This window comes from Thermobia domestica, chromosome 8 (genome assembly GCF_964235325.1).
Source record: "Thermobia domestica chromosome 8, izTheDome1.hap1.1, whole genome shotgun sequence".
NCBI classification, from domain to species: Eukaryota; Metazoa; Arthropoda; class Insecta; order Zygentoma; family Lepismatidae; genus Thermobia; species Thermobia domestica.
In genome coordinates, this window is record NC_137461.1 from 262,677,927 (window position 1) to 262,690,895 (window position 12,969).

At 39.2% G+C, this 12,969-nt stretch overlaps 1 protein-coding gene across 12 annotated transcripts in view; it reads right to left on the reverse strand.

The window, feature by feature from the left end:
- LOC145693591 (uncharacterized) overlaps positions 1–12,969 on the reverse strand; it is a 506,014-nt gene that overhangs the window by 344,075 nt on the left and 148,970 nt on the right. For 10 of the 12 annotated variants that reach the window (XM_081769709.1, XM_081769703.1, XM_081769706.1 and 7 more), the window contains one exon: positions 4,642–4,776. The exons of 1 other annotated variant lie outside the window; for it this stretch is intronic. In XM_081769709.1, the coding sequence (XP_081625835.1) occupies positions 4,642–4,776 (135 nt within the window). The remainder of the gene's footprint in view (positions 1–4,641; positions 4,777–12,969) is intronic. One more of the 12 variants, XM_081769704.1, reaches the window with a different exon arrangement.

The window sequence follows — 12,969 nt, forward strand, 5'->3', positions numbered from 1 at the left end:
ATCGCTCCATCGACGACAAGACAAGAGGAATGGGGGATGATAGTACTTGTACACACATCAAAATTTTCAAAACGTTTCAAAATATCTGATTTAGAGGTAGGAAGTCTGAGATCTCCAAATTCAGATATTGATGGAGGTTAAATTGTGTTCTCATGAGAAAAGAATTCTCTGATATCGCTCTCCCTTTCCTGACATGCTATGAACATCTTGCAGAACAGGTTAGAATCTTTGTGTGCACTAGCAAGTTTCATCTTATCTTTGCAACGAACTTTCAACAAGCTACAGTTGAAAAGCTGCATATTAACTTTCTTTATAGCATCGTGTATGGACTGCTTGCTTGTCATTAGACGGTTATAAACGAAGTCCTCATACATTTTGGCTCCTGTGGTAGCTGCGATGCGAACAGACTGGCACTAATCTTCTGGCGCTGTACGTCTGGTGAACTTAACTGTAGACAGATGCTCTTCTTCAAAAGGATTACCAGTATCACGAAATACATCAATCAGGTTCTTCACATGTGTCCTGTACTTGCTTTGAAATGCATTCGTGTCCTCGTGGTGTGATCTCGATACGTGCAACTCAGCAGAGTAGCTGTCTTCATACTCAGCCAGTAAACGAGCGATTTCGGGACAACTATTTTCTTCAAAAGAGTAAATGGGTTATTGGCAGCTCCCCATAGAGAACCACTTTCTTTTATCAGTTTGTTGTTCTGTTCGTGAAGGTGGTCGTCTGACATACGTGAAAAGTGCCGGTAAGATTTCCTACTGGTGAAATGCCCCTTAGAGAATTCCTTAAATACATCAGGATGACGAACTGCAAGTTGCTTCAGAGTATGAAGAAAGACTGGTAACCATCGCCCGTAGTGTACGTGGTCCAAAGCTAAGTACCAAGGACACATGGACTGAAGTACTTCTACATAAAGCATGAAATTACCATTACGCACACTTTTCACAAACAGTAACAACAGTGCTGTAACAACAGTAACAACAGATATTAACTGTAATATCTGCTCTTGCAAGCCTACCGTGAAAACTTAAGGGGCGGCAGTAGAAATTTAGGGGGTGGCCCCCATGACCCCCGTGGATACGGGCCTGTCGTGAGTCCCCTTCCCAGAGATGTTGACTTGATATATAGGTCAAGTAACACAATAGTCTTATTTTTGGTGTACACAAAATAACTGCCCCCACCAGAATACCTGTGCCCTTTCACTAGCCCCCCTCAAGAAATTAAAGCTATTGCCGTTATTGCCTAGCAGTTCACAGTCTTCTATAGTTGTTTTGCCTGTGAATTTGAGCCCAAAGACGGTGTAAATCGGACAAAATTTGGGGAACTTGTGAAAAGTAGGCCATTTTTCAAGATGGCGCCCAGAGTCACACAAAACATATTGAGAAGCTGTCTCCCGGCTTTTTTCTCATTTACATGTCACGTTAAACGCTCTGACCAAATTTCGTGCTGGTAACCGGAAATGCACGATCCACACAAATTATTGCACTTACAGACCGCACTATAAGAATCATTTTCTGAGATTCTGTTATATTTAAATGCAACTCTCTCTTGTTTTCACAGTGTCTGACGAAGCCAATATGTTGTTAGTTGGCGCAACTGTTACACATTTATTATTTTATAAATAAATTTTGCTTTGCTCAGAGATTTGTAATTTTAGTGTAAGTTAATTTTGTAGTTCATAAGTTTGCACTTCTTCATTCAATTGTTACATTTGTTGGTAGGCATACAGTGCAACGCAGTATTCGCTTGAGACAATTACTTAAAAAGATAAGCTGTTAAAATCAGAAATCTTAAAATAAAGGAGCAATTAGAATATGAACCATGCATGTGAAACGTGAACGCTTACTAACCTGTAGTCTCTGGTCTTGCCAGCCTAACTCCAGCCACATTTTTTTTTCAAGGCTTCTTTGCTTTTGTATTTATTGTAATATTCTTTAAGTTTACAGTTATAAAATAAAACAAGATTCTGCTCGTAGGTATCAATAAACATTTCAATTTCTTCCCGTGTCCACGTTTAACGTCACCGCACAGTGATTTTCGTTTGTTTTCTTTGATACAATCAAGGATGTTATAAATCGAGGATCTGCCCATATGTATCTTCATCCTATTAAATCGATGAAGCCAAAAAACAACCGAGCATCGGCACGTCTGATTGGCTACTCTCGATTCTGCCATCGTCTGATTGGCTACTTTCGTTTCCGCCATGATTGTTGGCTCAAAACATTGCGATCCTATTGGGCGGAGTGGGCAGAGTAGAGGTGGCGAAACTGTGACGCATGGCTTCAAGATTTTGTTGTAAGAGCATATCCTCTATTTTATAAGATCCTTGGGTACAGAACATGTTTTATTTTAGAACAGTTGTATCAAATGTAACCAACCCAAAAGTTGCACACAACTTGGTATCGTAGACTTTCAAATTCCACTTTGCTGAAACATTTGATACGATATTTGATGATGTATCGGCTTGAGACAATAACAATGATCCAGACAGACAGTACGTACAGATCGCCGCGGGTCACCTCTCACGACTTGCCAGCCGACCAGTAGTGGACACTACTGCCCTATGTGGCCACGACTGCCCTACAGTGAGGAGTTGAATCAAATTTGAAGATTGTCATGCAGCAGTCATTTATCAAATTAAGCTTAAGATAATACGGAATGACTCAACTTCTACATTTAATAATTAGAATCAGTTTATGAGATACCTTTTACAGTGTATCTTAGCAAAATAAAGATATACAACATATGCCCAATATGTATCCTCTGTACACTCTACAGTAAGTGCCATGTGCTTATCTTTCCACTGATACAAAACAGAAAGTTGTATTGGACTGTAAAAATAGTGTTAGCATACGACAACGTATCTACGAGCGAGGTACTTCATGAAATAATGTGCTACACTGGTGATCATCTTTAGATGTACTTCTTTGATCAAAAGTTATCTCACATAAGCGGCTTCATCCTTGAGAGGTGATTCTTTGATAATTTTCCCAAAATGGCTACCGGAATGCATAGGGAAAATCTTTCGCTGTTCGGTTGATAGTTTTCTTTTCTTCCAAAAGATATCTCCAGTATTTGGAGGAGGAAGAACAAGTCTTGTTCCTTCTCTCATTTTCGTTTGCTCCGCTCTAATCGGTTTGTATAATTTATACGATTCTCCCTTTGCCCTAGCTCGCTTAAAGGCCTGCCATACACTATAGCAGCGTTTCCCAACCTTCTTCAACTTGCGGCGCACTACGGGTATAACTTGAATTCTCGCGGCACACTTATAGATATTATTATTTGTAAACATAAAATACAGTGGTATTATTTTCTGTGATTACTGATCTCCTTCTCACAGAGAAGAAAACTCGATCACTAGTTTTCCCCCTTGGTAAATCCTTATGCTTATTTTTCATTCTAATTTAAAAATAGAAAACAATTGCAATGAAATATTGGACTCAGGTTTTTAAAACTACGCTTTCTTTTTCGACAACTATATCCAACCTTTCACTAAGAATGAAGATCACTAAATAAAGAACGAACAAACAAATGTCTTTTACTTTTAAAACACAAATGTAGGTAATTTGTATGCATGTTTGCTTTGTCGAAGAAATTGAATGATATTTTAAATTTTCAAGTTACGAAATAGTCTGTAACAATAGAGAAGCAATAATGGTCATAACAATGATTAATACTTTTTTCAGCATTAAAAATGTACAAAAAGTAACACGGTATGAAACTTAAAATTGTAGATTCATAGTAGAGGTTCATAGTAGTGTGAAATAGAAATGTATATTTTTCCTAAGTTTTGTAATTCGATTGCTATAGAATTAATAATTTTGTTTCGATTTCCTCGCGGCACACCAGTGGCCCATTCACGGCACACCGGTTGGGAAACGCTGCATTATAGGATAGATCCTAGGAAATCTCTAATGATTTTTCGTAAAGTCAAAATCTCAACATGTATGGTATCAGATCGCATGTCATCTCCTATGTTCTAAACGAACATGAGAATTCTCTTATATAAAGCACGCTCTATTTCGGAAAGCAAATTCGTAACATTTCGATTTAAGCGACATCAGGTGAGAGAAAGTGAAAAGAATAACAAGAAATGTGTTTCGGAGCTTCTTGCTATGTAATCTAGAAGAAAGAGAAAACGGGATGTGCATATAAAAAGAGTTAGATTACAGTTATTATCTAATAATATAGCCATATCTCGGAATCCTTCAAATCAGAAAGTGAATACCATCAAAATGAAAAAATAACCGCACTGTTCTCATACTTTTCATTTTAATATCATAATTAATATAGTAGATAATCCTATTCTGACTGTGGTAATATTCTACAGTAGGCGTCATTTTTACAACGATGCATTGTGGCTCAACACTTGGCAATGTCATTCGTTAGGACATGGAAAATTTCTAGGTGTATGGCACGAAAGGATAGGATTTTCTATAAGATATTTTATAACATTTTTCCTAAGAAAACTCAGAAGAGAATCCGTAGGACTTATTTCATCGTGCATAGCCCGCCTTTTGGTTTAATGATTGTAAATTGGTGTACATTTCAATCCTGATACTTCATTTTTTTGTACATTCTTTATAAAGTTAAATACTAATTTCTATTCACTAATATAATACAGACACTCATTACCCTTTGAACTCCTGCGTCCGTTAGTTTTTCTTGTACTCTTAGATTCGGCCTAGCTTCTATAATTTTAGAGTCTGCAATTTGACTCCTCTGCTTGGTAGTAGGATCTTCAGCCACAGCCGAGGGTTTAGCTTTCTGCTTGACAAATAAGTGGAAGAAGATTAATTAAAATGTCTTAAAAGTTGTGTAGATATGATAGTAGTAATAAGGAGGAAAAGTAAGAAGATATTAAAATTATTCTTAAAAGTATATGTAAGTACAGAGAGAAGTACACAAGAAAGAGATAGGGGAAAACGGGGTAATGGCACGCTGTGTATAATTGTTTACAAAGTGCTTCAATGTTTACAAAGAAGCAAAAGAAGAAGGCCTGCATGGTGCTCCACGTCACCAAAATCGTGCCCAATGAACTTCACTTGAGTGGGAGATTGCTGGAGAGAACGCGGAGCATGGCCATATATTGACCATCTTTGTTTTCCTTCAAAAACTTCACCAGTTTTCCCTAAAGATAAGTTCAAACTTACTTCTGGGGTACGGTATTTTTGTAGTCAATATGTATGAATAGTCCATTTAGAATTAAAATAGAGTTAGTATTTTGTCATAATATCTACGCATGCCAGTCAAGAACAAAAAAAAAAAAAAAAAAAATCAAGATGGCCTGATTTGGGATAATAGCACGCATGAACACAAGAGTGCGTATGATTACCCCATTGAGTGGATAATTTAGAAATAACGAAATATTAACCCTAGGACACAGGCAATACGGTTAAGTGTGAAGGAATAAATAACTCTGAGATATGAGAGAAGAAGCCTCAATTTAAGCAGTTTATAAGATAATCCGTAGTGCCAAATCCGATCGAATGCCTTTTCAAGATCCACCAGTATGAAACAAGATGGAAGGGATTTATTGTAGTGGTTGTTAGGATGGTGGTTAGGCGAAGTAACTGATCATTTATACTGTACTAGGGTCTAAATCCAGCCTGATGAAGTGGTAAAAGTTGATGATCAGTGATAAAAGGGTGTAAACGTAAGATCAGTATTTTTTCAAAGACTACCAAGTGTGGAGGTTAGTTGGATTGGATGATATGATTGTACAAAATGTGATGGTTTGTTCGGTTTCAAAAACATACAGACTTTAGATACTTTCCAATCGGAAGAATAGTAACCTGTTCGAAGTATAAATGTATATATTGTAGCCAGAAAAATGAAAAAGTTGGCCGAACATTCTTTAAGAAGTCTCTACGATATCTAGTCAAAGCCGATGGCAGTGCTACGTTTCCGTTTAATGACGGATAGAATATCTCCAGAAGTGATTTCCTTAGTTAAAGGATTATTGTTGTCTAAACTGTGATGGATGGAAGGCTATAATAGCTGGTTTATTGTTTCTTTAGAAACTCTGGGACTGCAGCGGTGAGCGCAGGTAGGAGGTGTAAAAACAGATTGGAGATGGGCGGCGAAAGCATCTGCTTTCTCGTTGTCTGTATGTAAAGTTTGGTCATTCTGTATAAGAGGATAAGATGAATTTATTTTTTGCCCACTTAAAAGGTGAATTTTTTTTCCCAATATTTCGTTGGATGTGACTCTGTGTTCAGTTTATTACAGGTTTTGCTCAAGCTAATCAGCTTGTGAGCAACAATATAATTATGCACCAACCTTTGCGACCTATGGGCTTGCATTAGGTACTCTGCTCGCCTTATTAAAAAGTGTTGTACCGAAATTTTCATCTTCGGACTTGATAATAACACTACCCCTGGTGAGTACTGGCTCTTGATAGGTATTTAATGATTTGGTTAAAGATATGACAAGTGTTATTGTACTTAGTATCGAAATTGGTCAGAAGAAGAGTATAGTTTCGGTCGAGCAAGTGTGGCTGCATAGCAACAGTGGACATGGTAGGATTTGATGCGGTGGTCTGCATCGGTTCTGGATCCTCTAGACCTTTGATAAAGGTAGGAGAACGAGAGCGGAATCTCTTCTTAACAGACTCTAAACTACCTTTCGAGAGCTGTTGGCTACGCCGATTACTTTGGGGATCTCGTTTGGCATCCGACAGTGGTTTAAGTGTAGGTTCTTGACTTAATCCCGGAAGCTTATGCATGGTGCGATAAAGAATATGCACCGCATAAGGTAGGCTTTATACGGGTAAAGAGCACCCCGTTCGGATAAGTGGTACAATCCAAGGAAAGCGGCAAAAGATTTGGTCAGAGTGGGAATGCAACAATTACCTTTAAAAATTTAAGGAAAACCCTCCAGAAGATGAGAATCTTCTGTCAGACTCCTTAGTAGAGTATCTGTAGTGATCTCACAAGTACGTCTGCAATTCTTGATCACTGCTTAGTACAGTAACTAACTACAGAGGAGTTAGGTTCGAAATATGGTTTGTAAAATCAACTTTTAATTCCTACAAATATTTTTTAAAGTTATTTAATGACTTCTGCTAATAATTATCAGTTTCAAATTTATATTAAATATCACGTACACTTCTGTGGTTGCTTTCGAACGCATATACAACCCTCTTACTCATTGTTGCACGAAAAGTACACAAATAATAGTTCTAAGCCGCTAAACATGCTCGGAAAAGTATTGCACAATAACAATATTATATGTTCAATGTTTCCTTCCTTCTTCTTAGAATGTTCATTGTTACAACACCGTTGCCATTTTATAAAGTGTATAAAGAAAGAAATTGATTTTAATTTCTTTCTTTGTAGATGGTGTGAAATCTTCCTCCAAAGACTACTAACAAAGCAAACTGGACAGAGGATCAACTGAAGGTGGTGTTGGACGCTGTGAAAGGGTGAAGAAAAATCCGAGGGATTACCAGATCTTTTGGTATTTATGAAGCTATTATTAGAACAAGATTAAGAAAAGGAGTTTTTGGTGGACCAAGAATGGGAAGGAAACCAATGTTTACGCCGCAGCAAGAAGAAGAAATCGAACACCATATCATGGCATTGTCGAACCTCTTCTATGGGATTACTTTAATGGAGCCGCATCATCCAATTGCCTTTCAATTTGCAACACTAACAAGTTATCAAACAATTTTTGTACAAAAACTAAGATGGCTGGTAGAGACTGGGCTGAAGCATTTTTGAAACTTAATCCACAAGTAAGCATCAGGAAACCAGAAGCAACATTTCTAGCGAGAATTACGGGCTTCAACAGAGACGCAGTGAACAATTTTTTTGACAACTACAGACAACTTATGGACAAACGCCACTTCCCTCCTTCTGGAATTTTTAACAGGGATAAAACAGGAATCCCAATAGTTCAAAAACACGAGAAAATTCTTGCTCCTAGAGGACGAAAACAAGTTGGAGTAGCAACAAGCTTAGAAAGAGGAAGAAACATTAAAGTAATCTGGGCAGTGAGTTCAACTGGAATTTACGTTCCCTCGCTGCTTCTTTATCCAAGACAAAGGAATTACGAACAGACACGAAGAGGACTACATGGATCAATATACACGTCTTCAATAAATGGATGGTCAAATGAAGATACCTTCATGCTTTGGTTAAAAGCCTTTGTAGAGATTACTAAACTATCTGTTCAGAATGGGTTACATGCGTAGGATCAAAACTTCGTAGTATCCAAACTGCGTATGACCGAAACTGAAACCGGCGTAGGATGACAAAATAGGTATGGTCATATAATTGAACAATAAAAAAGAAAACAATTATTTTATAATCACAGAATATTAAGTAATAATTTTTTTTTTTGAAGTTATATAGGGAAAAACCGGCGTAGGATCCCAAACAGGTTTTAAGCTGATTTTTTTGTTCTTACGCAGTTTGGATCCTACGCCGCATTCCCTTCCGAATCCCATTCTTCTCATTATGGACAATCATCAAAGCCATAGTCACTTTCTTCCTACGAATATGCAAAAGCAAGTTGTGTGATCATGATTTCTTTACTACCACATTGTAATGCTAACCCAGACAACACGTACGTGTACGACACATGTGCACTATCCATGCATAAGCCGTACATTTGCACATGTGCATTTGTGTGGATGATGAACACATACATAACCCGTGCATAAGCCGTACACGTGAATTTGCGTGGATGAAACACACATACATAACCCGTGTATGTACACATGTGCATTTACGTGGGTTATGCACACGTACATAACCAGTGATTAAGTCGTGCATGTGCACATGTGCATTTGCATGGATAAAGTACACATTTATATAACCCGTGCCTAAGCAGTTACATACACATGTGCATTTGCGTGGATGAAGCACAAGTACAGAACCCGTGCTTAAAGCCGCTATGTGCACATGTGCATTTGCATGGATGAAGTACGCATTTATATAACCCGTGCTGTAGCCGTTATATACACATGTGCATTTGTGTGGATGCAGCGCACGCACGTAACCCGTACTTAAGCCGTTATGTGCATATGTGCATTTGCGTGGATGAAGCGCACGTACGGAACCCGTACTTAAGCCGTTATGTGCACATGTGCATTTGCATGGATGCAGCGCACGTACGTAATCCGTGCTTAAGCCGTTATGTGCACATGTGCATTTGCATGGATGAAGCACACATTTATATAAACCGTGCTGTAGCCGTTATGTACACATGTGCATTTGCATGGATGAAGCATATATTTATATAACCCATGCTTAAGCCGTTATGTACGCATGTGCTTTTGCATGGATGCAGCGCACGTACGTAACCCGTGCTTAAGCCGTTATGTGCACATGCGCATTTGCATGGATGAAACACACATTTATATAACCCGTGCTGTAGCCGTTATGTACACATGTGCATTTGCGTGGATGCAGCGCATGTACATAACCGATACTTGAGCAGTGAATGTGCACATGTGCATTTGCGTGGATGAAGCACATTTAAATTACCGGTGCTTAAGCCGTTGTGTGCACATGGGTATTTGCACGGCTATTGCACATGTGTATGAGACGTCCATAATACCGTGCAAGTATATACTTTTACTTTCATTCATTTACTCTCCTTCTCATCAACAGAAAGTAACCTCCATTTTTGGTAGGTGTCGTTTTTCCTCCAGGCGGTGTTATAGAGACTTTTCGACGAATAACAGCTGAATGATTGTAAAAACTCCATAACGTCCACTGAGCTAGGATACCAGATCAACAGGTGGCAGCATTGTACTGGTGTAACTACTGTCAGACAGTCCATAGGTTTACAAAATTATTTTCCTGACCGATTACAGCAGAATATGTTGCGTTATTACTTACTTGGCAAACATGTCAAAGATACTACCTAAAGCTTTGCTAGTTGCAAATAATAAACTCCAAAACTAAAATTCTCACTGACAATTATTAGTTACTTGCTATATACTTTGAAGGTGATGTCTTTGCAGTCACTTACTTTGGGTTAAGCCTAACCTGTCTTAAAGCAGTTATTGTACCTTCCGATGACGAAGTATTGCAATATGTATTTCTGAGATCGGTGCAAATACGCTTTTTACAGGGTGGACAAAAGGTCTATACGCCTTTTGGAGGGTTAAAACCTGTATTTTTGTTTTCATTTCATTTCACTTCACTTCACTTCATTTCATTTCATTTCATTTCTTTCTGGCTGGTTCCGAACATCACCTATTCATTTACATTTATCTCCATCACTTTGTAGGGCCGCTGGCCCAATGCATAGGCTACCACCTGTAGTTCCCCAGCCTAGGGATCAACGTAGGCGCACTAGGCGGGAATCGGATACCTCCGATAAGTCAGTTGATAAGCGTCCCCGTTCGGGGTCTGCTCCTGAGGCGGCCAATGTTAATACTGATGATGACCAGGACTTGCGTATGGACATCCAACCTTCAACAAGCTCCGACCCTACACCACTTCCATCTCGCGATCAAATTTATAATTTCCTTCTCACAAACTTTGATACAAAATTCAAGAATTCAAAGCATATTTTTCAACAACTTGTTAAATACGTACCACGATTGGAAATAACAGAGATTCGTTTCACTAACAATGGTGTCATTCTCAAGTCCAAGAACCCAGATTTTCATAGACACGTTCGTAACAAGGCTTCCTTTGAGATCTTTGGCAAAAATGCAAATATTACTGTTTTACAACCGAAACGCCAGACGCAAGGTCCACCACCAAGGAAACCACCGCTGTTATCCGTCGTCATCAAGGGTGTCGATCCCGAGATAACTGACTCGGAAGTGGAAGAAGAACTTACTGCTGAAGGCGTGAACATTCAAAAATGTATTCGTATACGCAACAATACTGGTCCGACCTATCTAGTTCGAGTTCTGACAAACGAACAGCAAGCTATTGACCATTTATTACAATATGGTGCCTACATATTTAAACACCGCCATAAAGTAGAACCGTCTCGTACACCTCCACCTCTTCCGATTCGATGTGAAAAGTGCCAGGTTTATAACCAGCACCTGACACCTAACTGTCCGAATACCTCTAAATGTGGTTACTGTGGTCAAAACCATCTTACTAAAGACTGCCCTAACGGAGCAGCGCCACCAAATTGCAACACCTGCCATGATGCACATCCTACCTATAGCTACAAATGTAAGGCCAAACCTCAAGCAGAGCCTACTAAACCCGACCTAGTAGTGCCTTTACGTACACCAGATACGCCAGTGCCTCCGCATAATTCTCTTCGAGAACCCGTTACAGTCGAAGACATGATCCGCTTCTTTAGTCTTGCTCTCCAGAACATCCATCCTTTCTTGCGGCCCACATAATCCACCAAGTTGTATATGCAACTAAAATACTCTATAACCTGGATGTCAAAGCAACCTACTCTGGACAGACAGTGCATTTTCAAATTCATCCTCTTACAACCCAAGTTTAACTGACATACATCATGGATACGGGCTTTATTATAACATTTCTTTACCTTAATATCCAGTCACTCTGTACCAGGAAAGACCTACTTACTGCTTTATTACATGAACATAAGGTCCACAGTTTTCTCTTAAATGAAACTTTCCTAACTCCAAAACAATCAGTTTATTTTCCTGGTTATCAATTCACACGCCACGATGGACCACCGGGACAGAGAGCAAATGGCGGAACAGCTATTGGCACTCAACATAAGTTACCTATCAAACCCATTCATCACAAATTCACCGAACCTCTACCGGAGCATAATATTGTCACCATTTATTTTAAATCAAGGCCTATCACTGTAGCAACCATATACGTTCGACCGCATGTTCGCATACCTACTTCGTTTTTCACATACCTGGATACTAATTTTCGCTCGTATATTATCATGGCTGACATTAATTACCATAGCAGAAATGCTACTGAAAAACGTTTATTTTCTGATTTCATTACTTCTCACACGAACGGCGAAATTTGCCCACTGCCGAGAGCAACTCGTCCATCCTCTAATACAACTCCTGATGTGGTAATTGCCTCATCTAGTATAATTCCATATCTTGATGTCAGTGTTCTCGATTCTATTGGTAGCGATCATGATCCTGTAAAGGTAGACATAGTTTTTCCTAATCGATCAAAACCACCTCAAGAAACTCTCCGTTCTCGGCCAAATTTTGACCGTGCCAATTGGATAATGTACCGGCAGGATATACACGACGCACTAGCAGATATTCAACTTCCATCTGACATTTCTACGTTTGGCATGACTTTAGATCGCATTACGCAAAGCATTCAAACCAGCGGTGCCAATCACATTCCGGAAACCACAGGTAATCTTTACCGGCCTAAATTACCACCTCACTATCTCTCTCTCATATCTCTAGCTCGAACAGCGTACAAGGATTACCTCCACAGCCGTAACGAAGCCACACTGCGACTTCATCGTCAGTATCTTCGCATGGTTCAAAATTACATCCGAGCATTTAAAAAGCGCAACTGGATAAAGACAGTTAATGCTTTAGCAGAGGAGAGTCATCCAACTAAGTATTGGAAACATTTCAACCGGCTAATTGGGAAAACCAGCACTCCTCACTACCCTCTCCTCGACAAGAATTCTGCTCTTACAACGGACTCTGCGAAAGCTGACGCATTTGCCCAAGTTCTTCAGACCACCTTCACGCCAGAACCCTCTCTCCGAGATGGATCAAGTCTTTATAGGCGCATTGCCAGATATACAAACCCTCATAATGGATACCTTGGAATTAACATGGACCATACACTGGATGATCAGCAACCTTTAACGGCACCAATAACGCCCCTGGATATTACGAAAGTGATAAATCACAAGAAAAACACGGCACCAGGGTTTGATGGCATTACCTACCGCCATATTAAAGAAGGTCCTGCTATTTTACTTCATATTTTGGCAACCCTGTACAATTTTGTTCTCAGAACTGGCTACTATCCACCTGATTGGAAAGTATCGAAA